This window comes from Brienomyrus brachyistius, chromosome 9 (genome assembly GCF_023856365.1).
Source record: "Brienomyrus brachyistius isolate T26 chromosome 9, BBRACH_0.4, whole genome shotgun sequence".
NCBI lineage: Eukaryota > Metazoa > Chordata > Actinopteri > Osteoglossiformes > Mormyridae > Brienomyrus > Brienomyrus brachyistius.
The window spans coordinates 6,785,464-6,804,404 of record NC_064541.1 but is presented as its reverse complement, the minus strand read 5'-3'; the positions used below and the strand labels follow the sequence as shown (position 1 = coordinate 6,804,404).

At 47.1% G+C, this 18,941-nt stretch overlaps 1 protein-coding gene across 1 annotated transcript; it reads right to left on the bottom strand.

Annotated features, from left to right (window-relative positions):
- Positions 1-1,355: 1,355 nt before the first annotated feature.
- Positions 1,356-18,628, bottom strand: LOC125748850 (diacylglycerol O-acyltransferase 1-like; the record flags this gene model as incomplete). Its single annotated transcript, XM_049025507.1, has 17 exons — positions 1,356-2,851; positions 2,928-2,990; positions 3,324-3,411; positions 5,133-5,198; positions 5,385-5,497; positions 5,595-5,639; positions 5,721-5,762; positions 6,165-6,203; positions 6,340-6,443; positions 6,531-6,605; positions 7,059-7,187; positions 7,740-7,845; positions 7,963-8,015; positions 9,632-9,717; positions 10,148-10,188; positions 14,060-14,147; positions 18,357-18,628. Coding segments are annotated over 17 exons (1,554 nt in total), but the record flags the coding sequence as incomplete, so codon positions are not given.
- Positions 18,629-18,941: the final 313 nt, after the last annotated feature.

Here is an 18,941-nt window from a genome sequence, read left to right as displayed (position 1 = left end):
GCTGTCAATCTAGTGTTCGCTTCACTTTCAGTCAGCAGGCGAAAGTGATACATACGTACATTCATGGGATTCGCTTACAGGGATAGACTACTGTATAGGCAGCCTGCATAATGCATTACACAGGAAATCCTCAGGTTAGGTATTTCAAAGTCGGAGAAATAATACGGTACATAGTATAGCGTAATAACAGAAGTAGCCTAATTACATATTGTACTGTACCTTGAGCCGACGAACTGCAGAAGTTGGGCAATATTTGCACGAGCGTCACTAAGTATTGCGAACCATTGTATTTAAGCCAAATTTTTTTATACTATAGGCTATATGGCAGGAAACCCCTTACGAAAGAACGGACTGAGGGGACTGTTTGTACACTGAATAGTTAAAAATGTATTGACATCACACTTCACTTTCCAAAATAATCAAAAGAAAATGTTAATTTTGTGAAGTAGAATAGGAAAAAAGAGCCACAAAGCTAGGTACACAATAGATGAAAAGGCATATATTTAGTCACAGGAACTAACGGAAACACTGTAATTACCGGCAAATTCCCAAAACATCCGCTTAACTTTTATTCAGCCTTAGCAGCGGTCGATGGATTTCTGTCCGCACAGTGAAATGTTGTGAAGTAAATGAAGACAGTGATATTTTCCTTCTTGAATAGGTGTAGGCACCAGAGAATCTCCCTGCAGGTTTCAGCTTTTTTTTTTTTTTTTTAAAAAAAAAGAGTACATTCATAGTAAAACCTTGCGGTGGTGATGAATGGGCATCAGTGGGGCGAAAGGGGCGGGGGGTTTGTAACGTTTCAGTACCTGCTAACGTGGGTCACAATTTCCCATTTCCTAGGAAGGACAGAAATGGACCAACATGCAGATTCTTCTGTTTGCGCTCATTTGCAGTAAACGGTTACTTCTAAAGGCTGAGGCAGACTCCAGATTTACCTTCATTTGTAAACTCTATTCCATGTAAATATACTAATATGCTGATGCCTCAGTCTGGACACTTCATCAGTGATGTTCCTAGGATCATCGAGTGCTTTGAGTCTTTGAGCATCATACACCCTCCTCTAGGTGACCCTACCGGGGCTGATCAGACCCCAGCACGTGTCCAGACAGCTAGCTACTCTGACCCATTGACGCTCCCAAGCCTCAGCCATCTTAAGGTTCTCTCTGCCGCTTCCATGGTATTGCGGATGGTTTTCCTCTTCCTCGCCCCTTCAATGGCCAAACTACTGAAGCCTTACTTCTAAAGACTGAGGCAGACACCAGTTTCACCTTGACACTGAAACTCTTCTATTATTTTATACTGAGGATTTCATGTTGCGGTTTACTCTGCTTATTGGAAATGAATACAGATAATTCCAAAGGCAGATGTTTTATTTAGTGTACAGTTGCACTCTTAACTGGAGTTCTGATCAGTGACAAATACATCTAAATTTACAAAACATAAGAAATTCACAGTACACTAAGGATAGTGAAGCTATATTATTCATCCTGTCTTTCAGTATGCTTTAATCTGAATACTCTGAAATGAGGTCCAAAGTACACCAAGAGTAATTAAATCAACAGAACTATCAACGTACGGAAAGAATATTTTGATATAACATTACTACAAAATCTCTCCCGTTTTGTGGAGCAAATCCTGAAGTTACACAGAGAAGCACCCCTGGTGACCCAGAACACAGCTCTGTAACACAATGCAGACATTTAAAATAAAGCCACGGTATTAAAAATAAAAGATTAACGGCTTTAGTAGCCTAACAGCCAACTCAGACACCAGAAATGTAAGTCATTTACCAACACAAATCGTAACTATATGTAATAAGGTATGAATGTCCGTGTGAAAGACTGGAGACCTGCAGTTTGAAGTTTCAAGTATAAAACATAAGCGCTTATTGTAATTCAATGATTAAACAGTCATACGCAGCAATGAACGGCTGAATTTGATGACTTCAACCAACACCTGATTTAACTTGCCACCCATTTGTTGCAACCTCGGCAGTGACTCACTCTGAAAAGTAACCCTGCCTGCTGTGCCCCCCCCCCCCACCGCCAGTACTCCTTAATAGTGCAAAACAGTTCTACAAATGACACCAGCAGGGAGTAATTAAATTCATAATTATTATTCAGGTTTTTGTTTGCACAGACTCAAGAAAATAGCTGTTTTTTGTATATATGATCCTTTTCAAAGTGCTTTGGAGAGGAAAAAAAAAAATTAAATGAAAGACTATTAAAGATTTTGAGCTGAAATCTGAATGTGTTTTACTGCTCATTACAACATGCTTTCCAACCTTAGAAGGGGATAAGCAAGCTAAGGATCTTCTGGAAGTACCAGCCGACGGCAGCTACTCGGCAGATGGCAGTTCAGTAAACTCTGGGGAGTTGGGGGGGGGGCATTTGATTGAACAGTTTCAGTTAGAAGGAGCAGTATGAACATGGAGCCCAGCCTTTACAGCTAGAGGGCGCAAAACCTCAGCAGAGAGGCAGCAAAGCTAACAAGTGCCATTAACGAGTTCCACTACCAAGCCGAGTCCCTGATTTCTGCAGCAAAAACTCTTTGCACAGTATTTCATTATTATTATTACATTTATGCTACACAACATAATCACACAAATAATCTCCCCCCTCTAGCACCCCATCGTTCCTCCCATACGTTACTCCTTTAATGAGCGAGTCATGCTTCATCCGTATCCGTGTTCTGGACCTTTCCCTTAGTCTTTGCTGTAGTGGAGGACGTAGTAGTCATGGACGTACATGAGGACGGCGACGGGCTGGCCAATGATGAGCGAGATCCACACTGCTGCGTTGCCATAGTTACCTCTGAAAACGTGGCTCACAATCCAGGCCAGAGGAAGCTGGAAGGAGGGTCTAGTCAGTACTGGCTCCGAAGAAAACAAGAAAAGCAGAATAGCGCTTGCCGCTTGTCCTGACCTGAGCCATCATGCCCATGAATGCCCACAACCTGAACATCTTCAGAGGAACACTAACCAGGTACTGAAAGAGAGCACGCCCACATCAGGAGAGGTCATCAAGCGTTAAACATCGGTGCCTATTGTACCAAGGTGTGATTAAACAGTCAGCAATTTGACGAGCGACGTCATCGAATGCCAATCACCACCCGGTGTTTCTCATTCTACAGACTAGCTAACTTTGAAAGGTTACACTCTGAGCAGTACTTAATAGGGTAAAACACTGATACTATGACATAATTAAATTTATTAAAATCACCTGGCGTCATGGATCAAATTAAACTCAGAACAAATATCATATTTTTAAGCAGATTAAATCACATCATTGAGAGAGAAAAAATAAATAAGATCACCTCACCTCATGGAAGAAGGCTGATACCAGGAAGATGGCCATCTGGGCCATCCACTTACTGACACCTTTCTTCAGCATGGGTTTGTAGAAGTGGCTTTTGGGGAGAACACACAGGCACATTTTACCAAAACATATTAAAATAGTTCAATGATGCCACCTGCAGACAATAGGCACCGCAAGACCATTTTCCAGTGTGGCCCGTTTCTGCGACCTGGCACTCGCGGCTGAGCCCTATATTGACGGCTCGCATCGGTAACGCTGCTGTGATTCAGCACTTGGAGAGACTCTGGAGCTGAGGCCTGGACTGACGGCTCACATCAGGAACGCTGCCATGATCCAGTGCTCGGACAGACCCTGCAGCAGAGATACAGACTGATGGCACGCATCAGGAACGCTGCCATGATCCAGTGTTCGGACAGACCCTGCAGCTGAGACCCAAATTGATGGCGTGCATCAGGAACGCTGCCATGATCCAGTGTTCGGACAGACCCTGCAGCTGAGACCTAGACTGATGGCGCGCATCAGGAACGCTGCCATGATCCAGTGCTCGGACAGACCCTGCAGCTGAGACCTAGACTGATGGCGCGCATCAGGAACGCTGCCATGATCCAGTGCTCGGACAGACCCTGCAGCTGAGACACAGACTGATGGCACACATCAGGAACGCTGCCATGATCCAGTGCTCGGACAGACCCTGCAGCTGAGACCCAGACTGATGGCGAGCATCAGGAACGCTGTCATGATCCAGTGCTCGGACAGACCCTGCAGCTGAGACCCAGACTGACGGCACGCATCAGGAACGCTGCCATGATCCAGTGCTCGGACAGACCCTGCAGCTGAGATCCAGACTGATGGGACGCATCAGGAACGCTGTCATGATCCAGTGTTCGGACAGACCCTGCAGCTGAGACACAGACTGATGGCACACATCAGGAACGCTGCCATGATCCAGTGCTCGGACAGACCCTGCAGCTCAGACCCTGCAGCTGAGACCCAGACTGATGGCACGCATCAGGAACGCTGCCATGATCCAGTGTTCGGACAGACCCTGCAGCTGAGACCCAGACTGATGGCATGCATCAGGTACGCTGCCATGATCCAGTGCTCGGACAGACCCTGCAGCTGAGACACAGACTGATGGCACACATCAGGAACGCTGCCATGATCCAGTGCTCGGACAGACCCTGCAGCTGAGACCCAGACTGATGGCGAGCATCAGGAACGCTGTCATGATCCAGTGCTCGGACAGACCCTGCAGCTGAGACCCGGACAGACCCTGCAGCTGAGACCCAGACTGACGGCACGCATCAGGAACGCTGCCATGATCCAGTGCTCGGACAGACCCTGCAGCTGAGATCCAGACTGATGGGACGCATCAGGAACGCTGTCATGATCCAGTGTTCGGACAGACCCTGCAGCTGAGACACAGACTGATGGCACACATCAGGAACGCTGCCATGATCCAGTGCTCAGACAGACCCTGCAGCTCAGACCCTGCAGCTGAGACCCAGACTGATGGCACGCATCAGGAACGCTGTCATGATCCAGTGTTCGGACAGACCCTGCAGCTGAGACCCAGACTGATGGCACGCATCAGGAACGCTGCCATGATCCAGTGTTTGGACAGACCCTGCAGCTGAGACCCAGACTGATGGCGCGCATCAGGAACGCTGTCATGATCTAGTGCTCAGACAGACCCTGCAGCTGAGATACAGACTGATTGCACGCATCAGGAACGCTGCCACGATCCAGTGCTCGGACAGACCCTGTGGCTGAGCCCCAGACTGATGACGCGCATCGGAAACACTCACTCACCGCAGGCACCACTTATGAACAGGGATGTTCCAGTTCTGCCAGAAGTACGAAACCGTCTCTGAGTTCCTGCAAAAGAAAAGAAGCTGTCTGGTGGTGTTGCTCTTTTTGGCCTTAAAAAAAAAAGCCTTCAGAATCTCAGTGCGCAGCACGGCACAGGTATTTAGAAAATTCCTCCCACGTTAAGCAGTGAAATCAAGAATTCCAGAAAGAAGGCTGTATTCCCAGTTCATGATTCCCAACTCGAATTCTCACCACCAGTCCCTGTAGAATTCCCGGTCTCCGAACCGCATGAGCTCAGCAATGAAGTTCAGCGAGGAGTGAAAGAACCAATAGAAGAAGACCAACCAGATGAAGTGATTGGGCACCTTTAAGGGCCAAAGATGAGAAACAAATGACATATTGCAAAAATGATTCCTCATTGGGATGGCTCATTATTCAGGCTTTTTCCCTTTGGTAACTTACAGCGAGTTTGAGGAGGCGCTCAACCATTCTGGAGAAATCCATATTCTGTAGGATCAGGCAACATTAAATCGAATCATGGACAAAGGCATGAGCGATACGCTGCAGCAGAGCTAGGGGGTGTCCTACCTGGAAGGGCTTCATGGAGTTCTGGATGGATGGCACCATCCACTGGAAAAACAAAGTCAGTTACGACTAAATTTAAGTTCTCAATGTCTGGACCACGGACCAAATGAGGACCAAACCACAAGTCAATCCCAGCCAATAATGCACCTTATGAATCAAAATGGTTCACATAAAAAGGATTAACGTGATTTTAAGTAAATAAAAAAACATTCTAGAAGTACCAAGCTTCTCAAACGCTTACCTCGTCATAATCTCCCACTCCCCACCCCCCCAATGACGGAGAGTCGAAACGATTGTTATATACTGATGTTTATCTTGAAAGTTATGGTTAATTAATCAAATTTCATGACATGCGGTTTTGTCATTGAAAATTGCTCCAGACCTCTGACTCTGATGCAGACCTTTAATCAAAAACTTTGAGAACCCCTGATATAGAATACAACATACCTGCTGTATTAATCCGACCAAAAGTTGCATGAGGAACAGCTGAAATGAGAGACTGAAATCGTCACATTTTCTTAGAAAAGGTCGACACATCCAAGGAGTGCATCGGACACGGCGGCGGCCTGAGGGAACGTCACCGTGGCGACCGTGCGTTCTTTAATCCATGAGAAAATCTCACCATCTCAAACAGTCGCCTGACCAGGAACCGAATGCGTATCCGCAGCGACCGTGGGAAGTTCAGCTCGTAGCAGAGTGTTGGGGCAAAGATGAAGTAGTACATGTCTGGAAGGGAGGACAGTGTGGGGATGTGTATGCAGATCCGGGGGGGGGGGGGGCAGTCCAGGAACCCAATGGTACTCATTCACTCACCTCTGTAAGTCAGGTTCCCAGGGTAGAACACCCGGGAATGTACTGCTGTTCCATTTGACTTCTGAACCAACGGGCCTGCGGACGGTAGGCCGATGTCAAGAGGGCAGGTCCTGCTTAAACCCCTACTTATCCACACTAATATTTCACTTTCACATATTCCAATATCTGCCAGTAGATGGCGCTCCAGCAGAACTTTATCATTTAAGTCATAGTATACACTATGTATGATTATGGGGAAAATAAGTTTGAATATTTAGGAAGTGCTTGCCAAAATATTTCGGAGGTTAAAAGCGATCCATTCTTAGGTGGCTATTAGCAATAAACATATTAGCTATTAATTAAAGTCAGATGGTCCTGGCACTGCATTGCAAACAGCTCAGGGCAACAGTGTTAAGCGAGAATGATAAATCCTGCATGTTGTGCTTTATTAGTTGCCAGTATGGGCTGTGTGACAGACTGAACCGGCACAGAGACAGCTGAGCCTTCAGCCTCATGACCAAACACAGTGGACCCGCCGCAGGCACCTACAGGAAATGGACCTGGACAGTGAGCGTGCTTTGGCAGCCCTCGTCTCCCTGGACCACTTGTTCACGTCCTTGTAGGAGTAGAGCTTCAGGAAGAGGATGGAATACACTGCCAGAGTGACGACTCCACCGACTGCGGATGAGAAGACAGCGTTTCAGGAGCGAATGCAATGGAGAGGGAGTGGAGCAGACTGTGGTGGGGGGGCTCATAATGAAATTATACAGGCTGAATGGGGGGGTCAGACCCCCTCACTGACTGCTACTACTTTGTCAATAGGGCCCATCTGGCACATGGGAAGGAGCCTCAGATGAGTGGCGTCACTGTGGAGACACGTGAGCCGCTGCCACGCCCCTCCCTGACCTTGATGTATGAACAGCGGCCCTGCGTGGGGCGCGACTGACAGATGGTCCATCTTTGTCGCTTCCTGTTGTGATGACATATGAGGCAAAAGCGCTACGAAGAAGGATAGAGGCTCAGCACCACCCGCCGCCCTCCCTCCACCCCCGGGGCCGAGCCGTCGAGAGCAGCGCGGCCCACATGCTCACACGGGCGTGCCAAGTGGCTCGGCACCCGGAACGCCCCCCCGCAGCGGATCCGCGGTGGCATGACCCCCTGCCCTCCCTTAAAGAGCGACTGACCACGTGAGATACTGAGGACGAGCAAAGCGCTGGTCCCCACCCTCACCTGGGGTTATGGAGCTCAGAATCAGCACCGTGACCATGGGGAAAAAGAGCACGGCGAGCAGGTTTGCGGCGTGAACCAGCGTTCCGGCTTTCTCACTCAGCGTCCCCTGAAAAGACAAAACGGACCGAATGACAGGCAGGCAGCCGAAGGCAGAGGAGCGGCTGGCTAGTGCAGCAAGGCACGGCATTACCACAGGAAGGAAACCCGGCGGATTAAAACTCACCACTGCCAGCCGTCTCTCAGTGAAGAAAGCGACCATTATGGGCACATTCGAGACTGAAAAAGAAGAGATGTGCAAAAAGATGTGCAATAAAATCACATGCTATAATCACTTGTGCAATAAAACCACTTGCACATCTAATGAGATGCATCACGATATCACAATAACACACTACTACACGCTGAACAGCGGGGCTGGCAATGAGTGTTCTGGCGCCCTAGTAAAGTAATATACATTTAAACTACTAGCTAATAAATATATTTTCACTTGCTCTTTTGTGCCCCTTAATCAAATCACCCGTGTCACCTATAGGGTGGACCGACCCTGCTGTCCAGTGATAAGCAGTGAAGCCTTAACTGTAAATACTTCACTGTACAGTTAAGCTGGTCATGCAGCATTATCATCCAGGCTTGATGGCTGAATGTGGAGGCGCCAGCTTGTTCTCTTTATTAGTACTGCAGTGAATAGGGTTGCTTAGCTATGGGTGGCCCGTAGAAGATAATGGGATGCGTTTGTCTGTAAGGATTCCAGTCCTCACCAAGTTGCAAAATATCTCCAAGCGCCTTGATTTTTTTTTTTTGCATATTACGGTGGGAAATTTTTCCTTTTTTGGCCTCAGTACGTGCGACGTCATTAAGAGGAGGACAGATGGGATGGATACACAAACAAGGCGGTTAGGGATGATCTGACGGTCAAGCAGAGGGAACGGGAATCAACAGGAAGTGGAAGAAAGAAAACTCAGCAGTCCTGCAGCTAGAAACACTGCTGTCCCTAGGAACGCGAACAGTGAGAACACAGCATTCTGGTAGCATCCACCCTGCCCCACCAGCAGGGGGCGTGCACGCAAGCAGGACACCTGAGCGACACCATCTGCATTGCTCCTGGATTTAGGTCAAGGGGCATTTAAGTAATAAAATACTAATAATAAAATAAACGTAGCATGATTTGCTATATTACAGTGACATGGAAATGTCCACCAGCATGAGGAATGAAGACGCAGGTGTTAAGAAAATAAGGAAAAATAAAGTAAGCAGAAAGGTGTGAGGGGGGGTTTGAGGAACTGCATACACCAGCACTCCATGCTAATTAGCAGCCATTACCTTGATGTCACCAACACCGGTCTGCACAAAGAAACAGCAAAACTCATGAGGAGATACTTAAGTGCGCACAAACTAGCTAAAGACGACAGCCAAACGAAATGCTGCCGGAAATGCTGAGGTCACGTTTACTGGCTGCTTACGACTCCTTCACTCACAATTCAGTTACGTGATAATCAGACAGACAGTTACGTAATCTTGCAGGCCATGTCCTTCACGGTGTCAGGGAAAGCAACCTTTAAGTCAGGCCTCACAATGCCCGCCTCCATTAAGAAGCAGGTAATGCGGATCTTAGCTCAGGTCTCTGCTCGTCGCAGTGGGACCTGTCCTCTTACTGCTTTGCACTGGCTTTTTCATACTGTCACTACTGCAAGCTTCCATTTCTTATCCAGTACTGCCACACATCAGGGCAGGAGTAAGAGCCATTAGGTGAAATAAAATTGATGCGATTCTGCGATGTGAATTCACACCTGACTCTGGCTCTATGCGTTCTGCTCGCTCCCGTAGTAGTTTGGGACACCACCTCTCATCGAAAGTGAACACACAAAGCAGCCATTAAGGCCCCACACTCATACCTATGAGAAGGCAGGGGGCCGGCCAGCTATAGGGGTCTTTCAGGAACAGGGAGATCACTTGGATGGGGTCCACCAAGATTCCATACCTGATGGGAGAGGTCGATCAGAGACAGACCTGACTGTTATATACATGCTATATACACTTAAAACATTTTTTTTTTTTTTTAGTCTTGATAAATGTTATCTTAACCAGGAATAATTTGTTCCCTCAGATATAATGGATGGAGAAATTATTTAACATGCAATTTGTTACATCTTGGCTGCAAGGTAATGTGCCCTTCCTCATATTCAGGTCTACATATTTATCATAAAAACTATAGTTTCCGCAAGTTTGATGAGACACCATGAAATTAATTTATTTGTATGAAATTATTTCTGCCGATTGACTTTATACGATGCGACACTTCAGGCAGAGAGAGTTCCTGTGTGGAGGAGGTCCGGGTCGGTGAAGCCGCAGAGCCCTAAAGTGAGGACCGGAAACGTCCCCCCCCCGCGGTGGTGGTGTGAAACACTTACTTGAGCACATTTTCCAGAAAAAGGCGAGCGTTGCTTAGGACCTGAAAGAGAGAAGCCCGAAGCAAACGTCAGGTGGCTGCGTTGGCGGAGAGCAGGCGTTCGTCTTTTATTCCGACCATCACGTCATCATTAAAGCACTAAAGTCAGCCTCAGACACACAAAGATCTCGGGGGGCACCTAGGAGCTCCTGCCGCACTGCTGCAATGCAACCATCCCATTCTAGCCAGCCAATCAGAGCAGACAACCAAAATTACACCAGAGCGGAGCCTGACATTGTTTAATGGCAGCTCACGGCGTCAGGCGAGACACTTTAGCTCTCATTAAAGTGGGCAGATTTCGGACAGGACCTCCAGCTAACCCTCTGCTGAATGGGACTTCAACCTTATTTACTGTGAGAGCTACTTCAGCAAATAATTTGGGGAGCTGTGTCTTTGATATAATACAAGATTATATCACCCGGGGGAGGGCAGGTTTGGCTGCATCGTGACAGCCCATGAGATTAGCACCCCAATGTAGTTGTGTATAGGCAAAATTATAATAATAAAAAAAACATTATTAATCTCTTTTATAAAAAGCGTTAGAGTCTGACTCCCTGTGAGCCACTAGTAGCAGCATGTTAGCAACCACTGCTATACTGGATAATGGGACAGAGAAATAAATTTATTAGAGTTATTATAAAGGACTGTGTCTCATCAGCTGGGATATTACAGGTTACACATCACTGCATACTAACTCACTAACACACTAAATATCTCATACTTCCTCTCTGGGTCATACTATTTTAATTTAACAAATAGCGTTCGCATCACCATTTTTGATTTTGATTAAATGTGGCCTGTGAATCACACATATCTTCCAGAGCTCAGAAATATGTATTTAACAATTTGCATTTTTTTTTCCTTTTTACATATAGCACTCTCTCTCTACCTCGGGTAGCAAAAAATATATACTTGAATGCTTTCTTATGAACTGCAACTTTTTTATTATTACAGTTATATGGCTCAGGGAAAAAAACTCCAAAAGAATACATGTATCATGGTATGGTCAAATGTAACATAACTCTGGAAGGTACGCGTGATCGACATGACACCACAATCAAGAATAGTAACAAAAAACTTTTTTGGTAATTTATCAAATTATAATGGAATGATGCCTCCATAAGTGTAAGGAAACCCAAAGGGGCCAAAATAAGGGGAAAAAACCCAAAAGGGGCCAATGAGTGATACTTTGAGTTTGTGTGACAAAGCAGAAGCAGAGTGTCATACAGATATGATGCAGCTTACAATGCAGACACTGGAAAGCATCGGAAAGAGCCCTATCACTGTGAATTTCTTAGTGCTCAAGGGGCCTTAAGGATAAGCTTAACTCTAACCCTAATCCTAACCCTCTACCAGCAAACGCTCAGCAACCACCCTGTCTCACCCTAACCATAAGCCTAATACTGCGTCAGCCTAACCATAAGTCTAACACTGACCTACCTTAACCCCCCCCCCCCCCCCCCCCCCCCCCAACCCTGACCCCCCCCCCCCCCCCCCCCCATTACACTGGAGTGCAGCAAAAGTGAGTCCCATTCGGCTTACCCTAGTTTACGATAACACTGGTCCTAATTCCCAACAAGCCCAATGTGCACGAATACACACTGCCACTGTCAGTCCACGTAGAATAAGCCCAGATTTTAGCTTAAACAGTTTCTCAAACTATTATTCAAGAGGTTCTAAAGTAGCTGTGTGTTTTTCGCTTCTGGTGCTCCTGCATAGCGTTAGTCCCGTGTGATATTTCCATGGAACATTTGCGGTGGAAAAACCACCTTATTGTTTTATGATAATTTGAACTACTCTAACTACATAGTAATATTAAAGGAACGCAATTATTTTGAACTGCAGTGTTTTAGAAATTATAATGGAAATAATTAGAAATCAGCCAAAGCCCTTTTCCTTCTATGTGTCCTTCTGCCATTTTCTACATTTATGGATGTGCAAAGGGTTGCAGCATAAGAATGTGGCGAACATCCATCCAGCCTCTCAGTGCTTGGCTTGCCCTAGCCAGGGTTGTGAGGCTCTGGCAGCACACATACATGGCCATTAACTCATCATTAACGAGCAGTGCAATTACTGTGTTCTACAGTTACTGTTTTGTTCACTTCACATGCACTTTTCACTGCAGTTGCTGTGAAACTTGCACACAATATTTCACTCACCTTCAATATACCAAATGGCGAGTGATGTGACAAATAACGATTGGATTTCATTAACTGCTTATAGCTATTTACCAGCTGGACATTCTCTAAAAATCAAACTACTATGCAACAATTACAATTACCACATTCCTGCAGCTGGATATTCCTTCTCAGAAAGAAACAGTGAGGCCATGTTTCCTTTTTGTGGATAATTTGTTATTAGTGGAACAACAGTATTACTCAAGAAGGAAAGAGCGATTAGACAACACTGAAAGAGGGACAGATCCCTGTGTATCTGTGCTCGACCGTGACAGAGACTGCAACAAAGACCGATCATCCATGAACCAGAGCTTACTGTCCCACCTACCTAGAAAGATTAGTACCTTAAGCAAAGTATAATTCAATGTATTATGCATCCAGGATAACAGATGTACTATATATGAATTCTCTGCGTAAGGAACTGTGTCCCAGATTTAAAGCCTTCAGCCTATTAAAATGATAGATAAAATATATTCTGGGTCCTAACAAAGCAGAGACTTTGTCTGCAGAGTATGAGGGAACTGCATAAAGCATTTACATCTTTACAGCGGCACAACCGTAATATTCCAAGAAAAACGTATACATCATTGCCAATGACAAGTTTTAAGTTACGATTTTTATTTCTACGTATTCATTTTAGTGTTTCCTCTAGGTTTACAGCTTTGGGGGGGGGGGGGGGGGGGACAGACAGAGACTGACAGGATTCATGGTGTTCATGTGTTTCTTTTAATGACAGCAGTCAAAAAAACACAGATATTTTTGTCTGCTTTTCAGGAACTCCGCCATGCGCGATACAGAGAGTAGATGAGAATTGTAAACGCGCGACTGTGTAGAGACGAAAATGGCAAGCTGTTGTGTAAATAAGATAAATAACATAAGGCTATTTAGTTTGTTTAATAGAAGGACAATGTATAGAGCTGTTGTATAGGAAAGGTAACCTTAAATGACTTCTGTTGTAATCTGGCGTTATATAGAAAATAAAATTAAATTAACCTGACCTTCAAGGGGGGGTAGGAAGTGCCGTTGGGGGGGGGGGGGGGGGGGGGGGCGGGGCGCCTCACTAATATAATGGTAGGGGAAACATTGCATTTGTATTCAGCTGATCACTAACACTTCAGCTGTTGACAAGAGAACAAAACAAAGGGATAATCTTACAGAAACTATTTGTTTACTACAACAATTAAAATCCCATAACTTTGCAGAGCAACATGCTGCAGACTGACCGACTCTCCCTGTCAAGGAGTCTACAGTGAAGGGAGATCTTCGAGGCCCAGTCCCAGGGGACACACTGCTACCCAAAGCCTCCGTAAGGCCCACGCTGGTCAAACCACTGTCAGAACCCAATGATGGGCTCAGAAAAGGCGGCCGGACTCCGCTGGGAGCCGGGCCCACAGCCAAAACTGCACACGCAGGGAACCCTCGGGCCGAGGTCCGTGAACATGGCCGCCCACACCGCGCTCACCATGAGAAGATGCTGTAATTATCACCTGACTGACACCTCGCAGCTCCCCAGAGGCGTTGCGGGCGCATCCTGGCCTGGTGTTCACACCAGCGCGGTGCTTAACGAGCGGCGCTTAATTTAGCGCTTAGGTGGCTGGGGCGACATGCAGCTACATGCAGAATATGTGGGTTTTAAAGAAGCTACCGAGCGCTGCTAACGAACCCCCCCCACCCGCCCCCAGCAATGCCACTCTCACCAGCATGACGACACACCAGTTGAGGATGCCTCTGTAGTTGCTGTAGCCGCTGGCTGAGCTGAGCAGTGACTCCTGAAGCCTGTGGCAGCTGGAGAAGAAACGGGGGAAGCAGTAAATTAAAATGATGGCTGCCAGAAGCATCCCGCTTTAAATGTTCCTAGACGTCTTTGGTGGGTGGAATTCCAGGATCTCTCTTACATCCTCTCTGCTTGCGGTTCCAGTGCCTGAAAAGTCAGGTCATCGTTTCATCTGTCATCAGCTGTGGTTGTGTCCCCTGCTCAACGTCAGGGCTGGCTGTCCTCGCACCAAAGTCTCTGCACCTAAATCGCACACTTTTGAGCGTAACTCCTGGTTCCGAAGTTCACGCATCATCAGCCGCAGCTAAAACCCCTCTTATTTATAGATCCGTTTCGGGTGGGAGCAGAACCACACAGGGAATAAGGATGAAAAGCCCGAGTGTGAGAAAGGAAACGGATCACGGATATGTTTCCACATCTCCTACTCTATGCCACAAATCAGCAGACATTTACAAGTATATATCACTGCGGCCTAGAGCTGACTGTCGAATGGGAAGGGCAATGTTGAGTAGGAGGGGCTTATAATGAGGGTTAGGGTACCAGATAACAGGTCCCTCGTTATAAACCTCTCCTACTCAACATTGCCCCTCCCACTCAACTTTCAGCTCCTGACTGCAGCAATATACCTCTTCCCATTTAAGTTACTGTCAAGGTTATCCTGCTGCATTTCCCTCATCATCTGGTGCACAACATTGAAATGCCTTCCCAGGAACAGTGTTCTATGCCCCGTCATAACTAAAAGAACTAGCTTACCCCCACAGAGTGTTTAAGGACACAGAGTCATAACCCAAAGGTTTGGGAGGGGCTCTGCCAAAGATCTATACACCAGAGACCAGAGAGACCCAGAACAGGGAGGACAGGACACCCTGAGCGCGTCTCTCCATCTGCTTTCATGATGTGTATTCCGGCTGCATCCTCCCAACTGTAGACAAGCCCTGCCTCATCCACATGGTTCCCTTCAGCCTTTCAGAGCATCGTCCGCGGATCCACCGGCCAGGGTGCTCTGCTTGTTCTCTCCCTGGCTGTCCATTACAGTCCCCAGGAAACCCCCAGAGGAAGACAGCAAGAGGAGTAGCCTCTAACCCAGGAGCCGGAGGATGGAGAACCACACCAGGAACTGGAAGGACATGGCCCAGCGGTCAGGCACCATGACGGGCTACAGTCATAACTTTCAGTAAAGGTTTACTTTATGAATGGACACATGCAAGTTTTTTTTTTTATTATTTCCATATGACTGTGACCAGAACTTACTTGTGCCCATTAGTTAAAGATATGCAATCATAGCATGATGACAGCTAGTTAAAATCCTGCTCTAATATCTCTGCTAAGAACTAAAACTAACCAGACATCCAGCTGTATCAATGAATGGCTTTAAACAACAGCATTAGCAGGGCAACTAACTGCAAGTGTGAGCTACTTAAATGGAAAATCTATGTATACAACTAACAACAGAGATGTGAAAATAAGGCAACCATGAGTGTGCATGGGATGAGCGCTGGACTCACCCAGACCCTGCAGTGAGTAACCAATGGGATGAATGTATCTGGTAGATTCTCACGGAAATTCAGCCAGTAACGAACAGCACAGAGATAAAAGAAATCAGCTGACATGGAGTACAGTTATTTATGACTTGTGCTTTGTTTGATGTGACCTTAAGCCAAGAGGAGTACACACCTCCATCAAGGAACAGATTCCACATGTAGGACTAACAAATCAGAATCTGATACCAGACACTGACAGAACACACCTCTGCAGAGTAAACAGCACATATAAAACCAGAGGCAGAGTAAAGAGTTTTTAGAACAGCGTAAATTACTCAATATACTCATACATACTGTATGCTGTATGCATTCCTCTTAGGAGTATTGATCAAAAAATACCAAGAGTCATAAAAACATGCTTTGATCATAAAATATGTGGATAGTCAACAGTTAAATTGGTTAAGGATATCGGGGATAGTTATACAGGCTGCACTTAAGATACCCTGTTACTGTCTCACTTCCTCTACTGGTTGAGTGTCGAGGCATTTGTAGGGTAGTACTGACTCATTCAGTAAGGTGTTGCTGGCTTGGGCCATGAGAAGATCAACAGAGTGGGACACCCTTACTGCACACTCCAGGGCCCGCTTATAAGTTCGTCACGGCTCAGCTCTCGAGGGATTTTTAAATTGCCATCGTCTGACTCAAGATCTCCAACTGGTTACAGGCAACAAGCAATAAAAAGCAAAGATCACACATGGAGAGTCACTTTGGCTCTTTTTCTTGATTTCAAGCCAAATCTACACATGGTGCCATGTTACCATTGCAGCCTAATTAAAGTTAAGTGCTTTTTTCATAATCAAAATGCATATGATAAACACAGTGATTAATTTTATATCCCCATTGATAGCCTTTGACTTCTGCTTCCTACACCCTTGCGCAGATTAATTGAAACAAGTTGTTGCATCTATATGCAGACGGACTGACCACAGTTAAGACGGACATCACAGTCACATTAATTCATACTTATCGCATTGGGTCCAGATTTAGGACCTGGTGGATTGATAAAAAATTGTTTGGGAATTACCCAGGATGGGGTGCCAACCCCGTCGCAGGGCACACACACCATTCATGCATGCCTATGGGGAATCTGGCAACTCCAGTTAACCTTAGCATGTTGTTGGACAGTGGTGGGAAAGCAGAGAACCCAGAGGAAACCCCATGACAACACAGGAAGGTGCCCAAACCCTAGAGCATTCACCTGAAACATACATGGATGGTTGAATCACAGTCTAATCACTAAGCCCCAACCCCACCTGAGCAGGCCTGCCAGTCTGTGGGCACAGTGCCTCCTCTGTCCATCCACCCAGCCCCAACCCCACCCGAGCAGGCCTGCCAGTCTGTGAGCACAGTGCCTCCTCTGTCCATCCACCCAGCCCCAACCCCACCCGGGCAGGCCTGCCAGGTCTGTGAGCACAGTGCCTCCTCTGTCCATCCACCCAGCCCCAACCCCACCCGAGCAGGCCTGCCAGTCTGTGGGGCACAGTGCCTCCTCTGTCCATCCACCCAGCCCCAACCCCACCCGAGCAGGCCTGCCAGTCTGTGAGCACAGTGCCTCCTCTGTCCATCCACCCAGCCCCAGCCCCAACCGAGCAGGCCTGCCAGTCTATGGGCACAGCGCCTCCTCTGTCCATCCACCCAGCTCTAATCCCACCCGAGCAGGCCTGCCAGTCTATGGGCACAGCGCCTCCTCTGTCCATCCACCCAGCTCTAATCCCACCCGAGCAGGCCTGCCAGTCTGTGGCCACAGTGCCTCCTCTGTCCATCCACCCAGCTCTCATCCCACCCGAGCAGGCCTGCCAGTCTGTGGGCACAGTGTCGCCTTAGTCTATCCACTCAGCGTACTCTCTGCCCTTTACAAGTATGCTTTACAGACATGAGGGCGTGCATATTTGGCACGTGACATCGGTATAAGGCATTCAGCTAAACACAACATAGTTCACATATACAACACAATATTTTCACTGGGACGATTCAGATTCAGTGCTACAATCATAGTGCCCTTAAAGTTTGGACTGCCAACCATCAGTCCACTGGGCCACTTGTCGCTATGTCCGGCATATCTTCATCTAATTTCCAAAGAAACTGTGTTTGCATTGTGTTGTCACTTCCTTCCCCTTTCTGTATTCTCAAAACTTTAAAATGAACACTTGCGTGTTTCAAAACCAGAATTTTCTGTGAAATATAGACAGTTTATCATCAAGGTAATTTCACGTGTTTCAGAGTAAATGACCTATAATCTAGCTGCAGCAGTTACAGATTTCTAAAAGAGTGAATTCTGCTATTCTTCTGACACACAGTATTTCCTGTATAGTTGCAACTTGTAATTATGTCCCACGCTGCAAACTGGTTATTGCGGAATACCTTTCACTGCACACACTAACCCTAACCCTCACGCGGTAAACTAGATAAAGTTCTACAATGGTTATCAAACGGCTCGTCGGCTTGGGAACAAAAAAAGTATAACGAACCGGGGGCATACGCCATTTGGACAGGAACCGGGCTTTCTGCAGGCTGCGTGTTTAAATCGCACCGTCTCTCCGAACTAAGCGGAGACCGAAGTGATCCGATCACTTCGCCCGGAGAAAACGCCCAAGTTGCCGTTCAGAGCGCAAGTTTGCCCCGCCAGCTATCTGAGTATTAGGCCCCGCTGTTCCCTCGCTGCTCCCCCCGGGGTCTCACCTTAGTGGGTCCGAACTGTCCCCGGAGCCCGGCTTCTCCGCTTCACGTACAGTGAACGTCTTTCGCCCACTTTCTCCGGACTTACTCCGCTTATCACCTTCACTGGGAGGCTTCCCATTCGCGTGTCTCAAACCTATTGCCCAGCTCCGGAGAACGTGGACCTCCTTTTGCGGATGGCAGGCATCCTCCCGTCGTCTTTCCTTCTTTAACGCTGGCTCACTCCGACCCTGTCGGACCAGCCTGATTACCTGTAACCCCTGCAAAGGAGACCGTTACGCAAACCCCCCGAAAAACCCTGAGATACGCCCGCGCCGCCGCCTCCTCCGGGGGCTTCTGGGAACTGGAGTCTTATTACTCGCAAAATCCTGTATTATTACCACAGAGAGCGAAATCCTCTCAGGTGGAGCGAAGTTGTGTCCAGACTAGATGAAAGTCGGCTGACTCCATCCATCCATCCATCCATCCATGGGTCGCGGGGGGTCCGGAGCCTATCCCGGAAGCAATGGGCACGAGGCAATGAACAACCCAGGATGGGGGGCCAGCTCATCGCAGGGCACACTCACATACCATTCACGCACACATGCA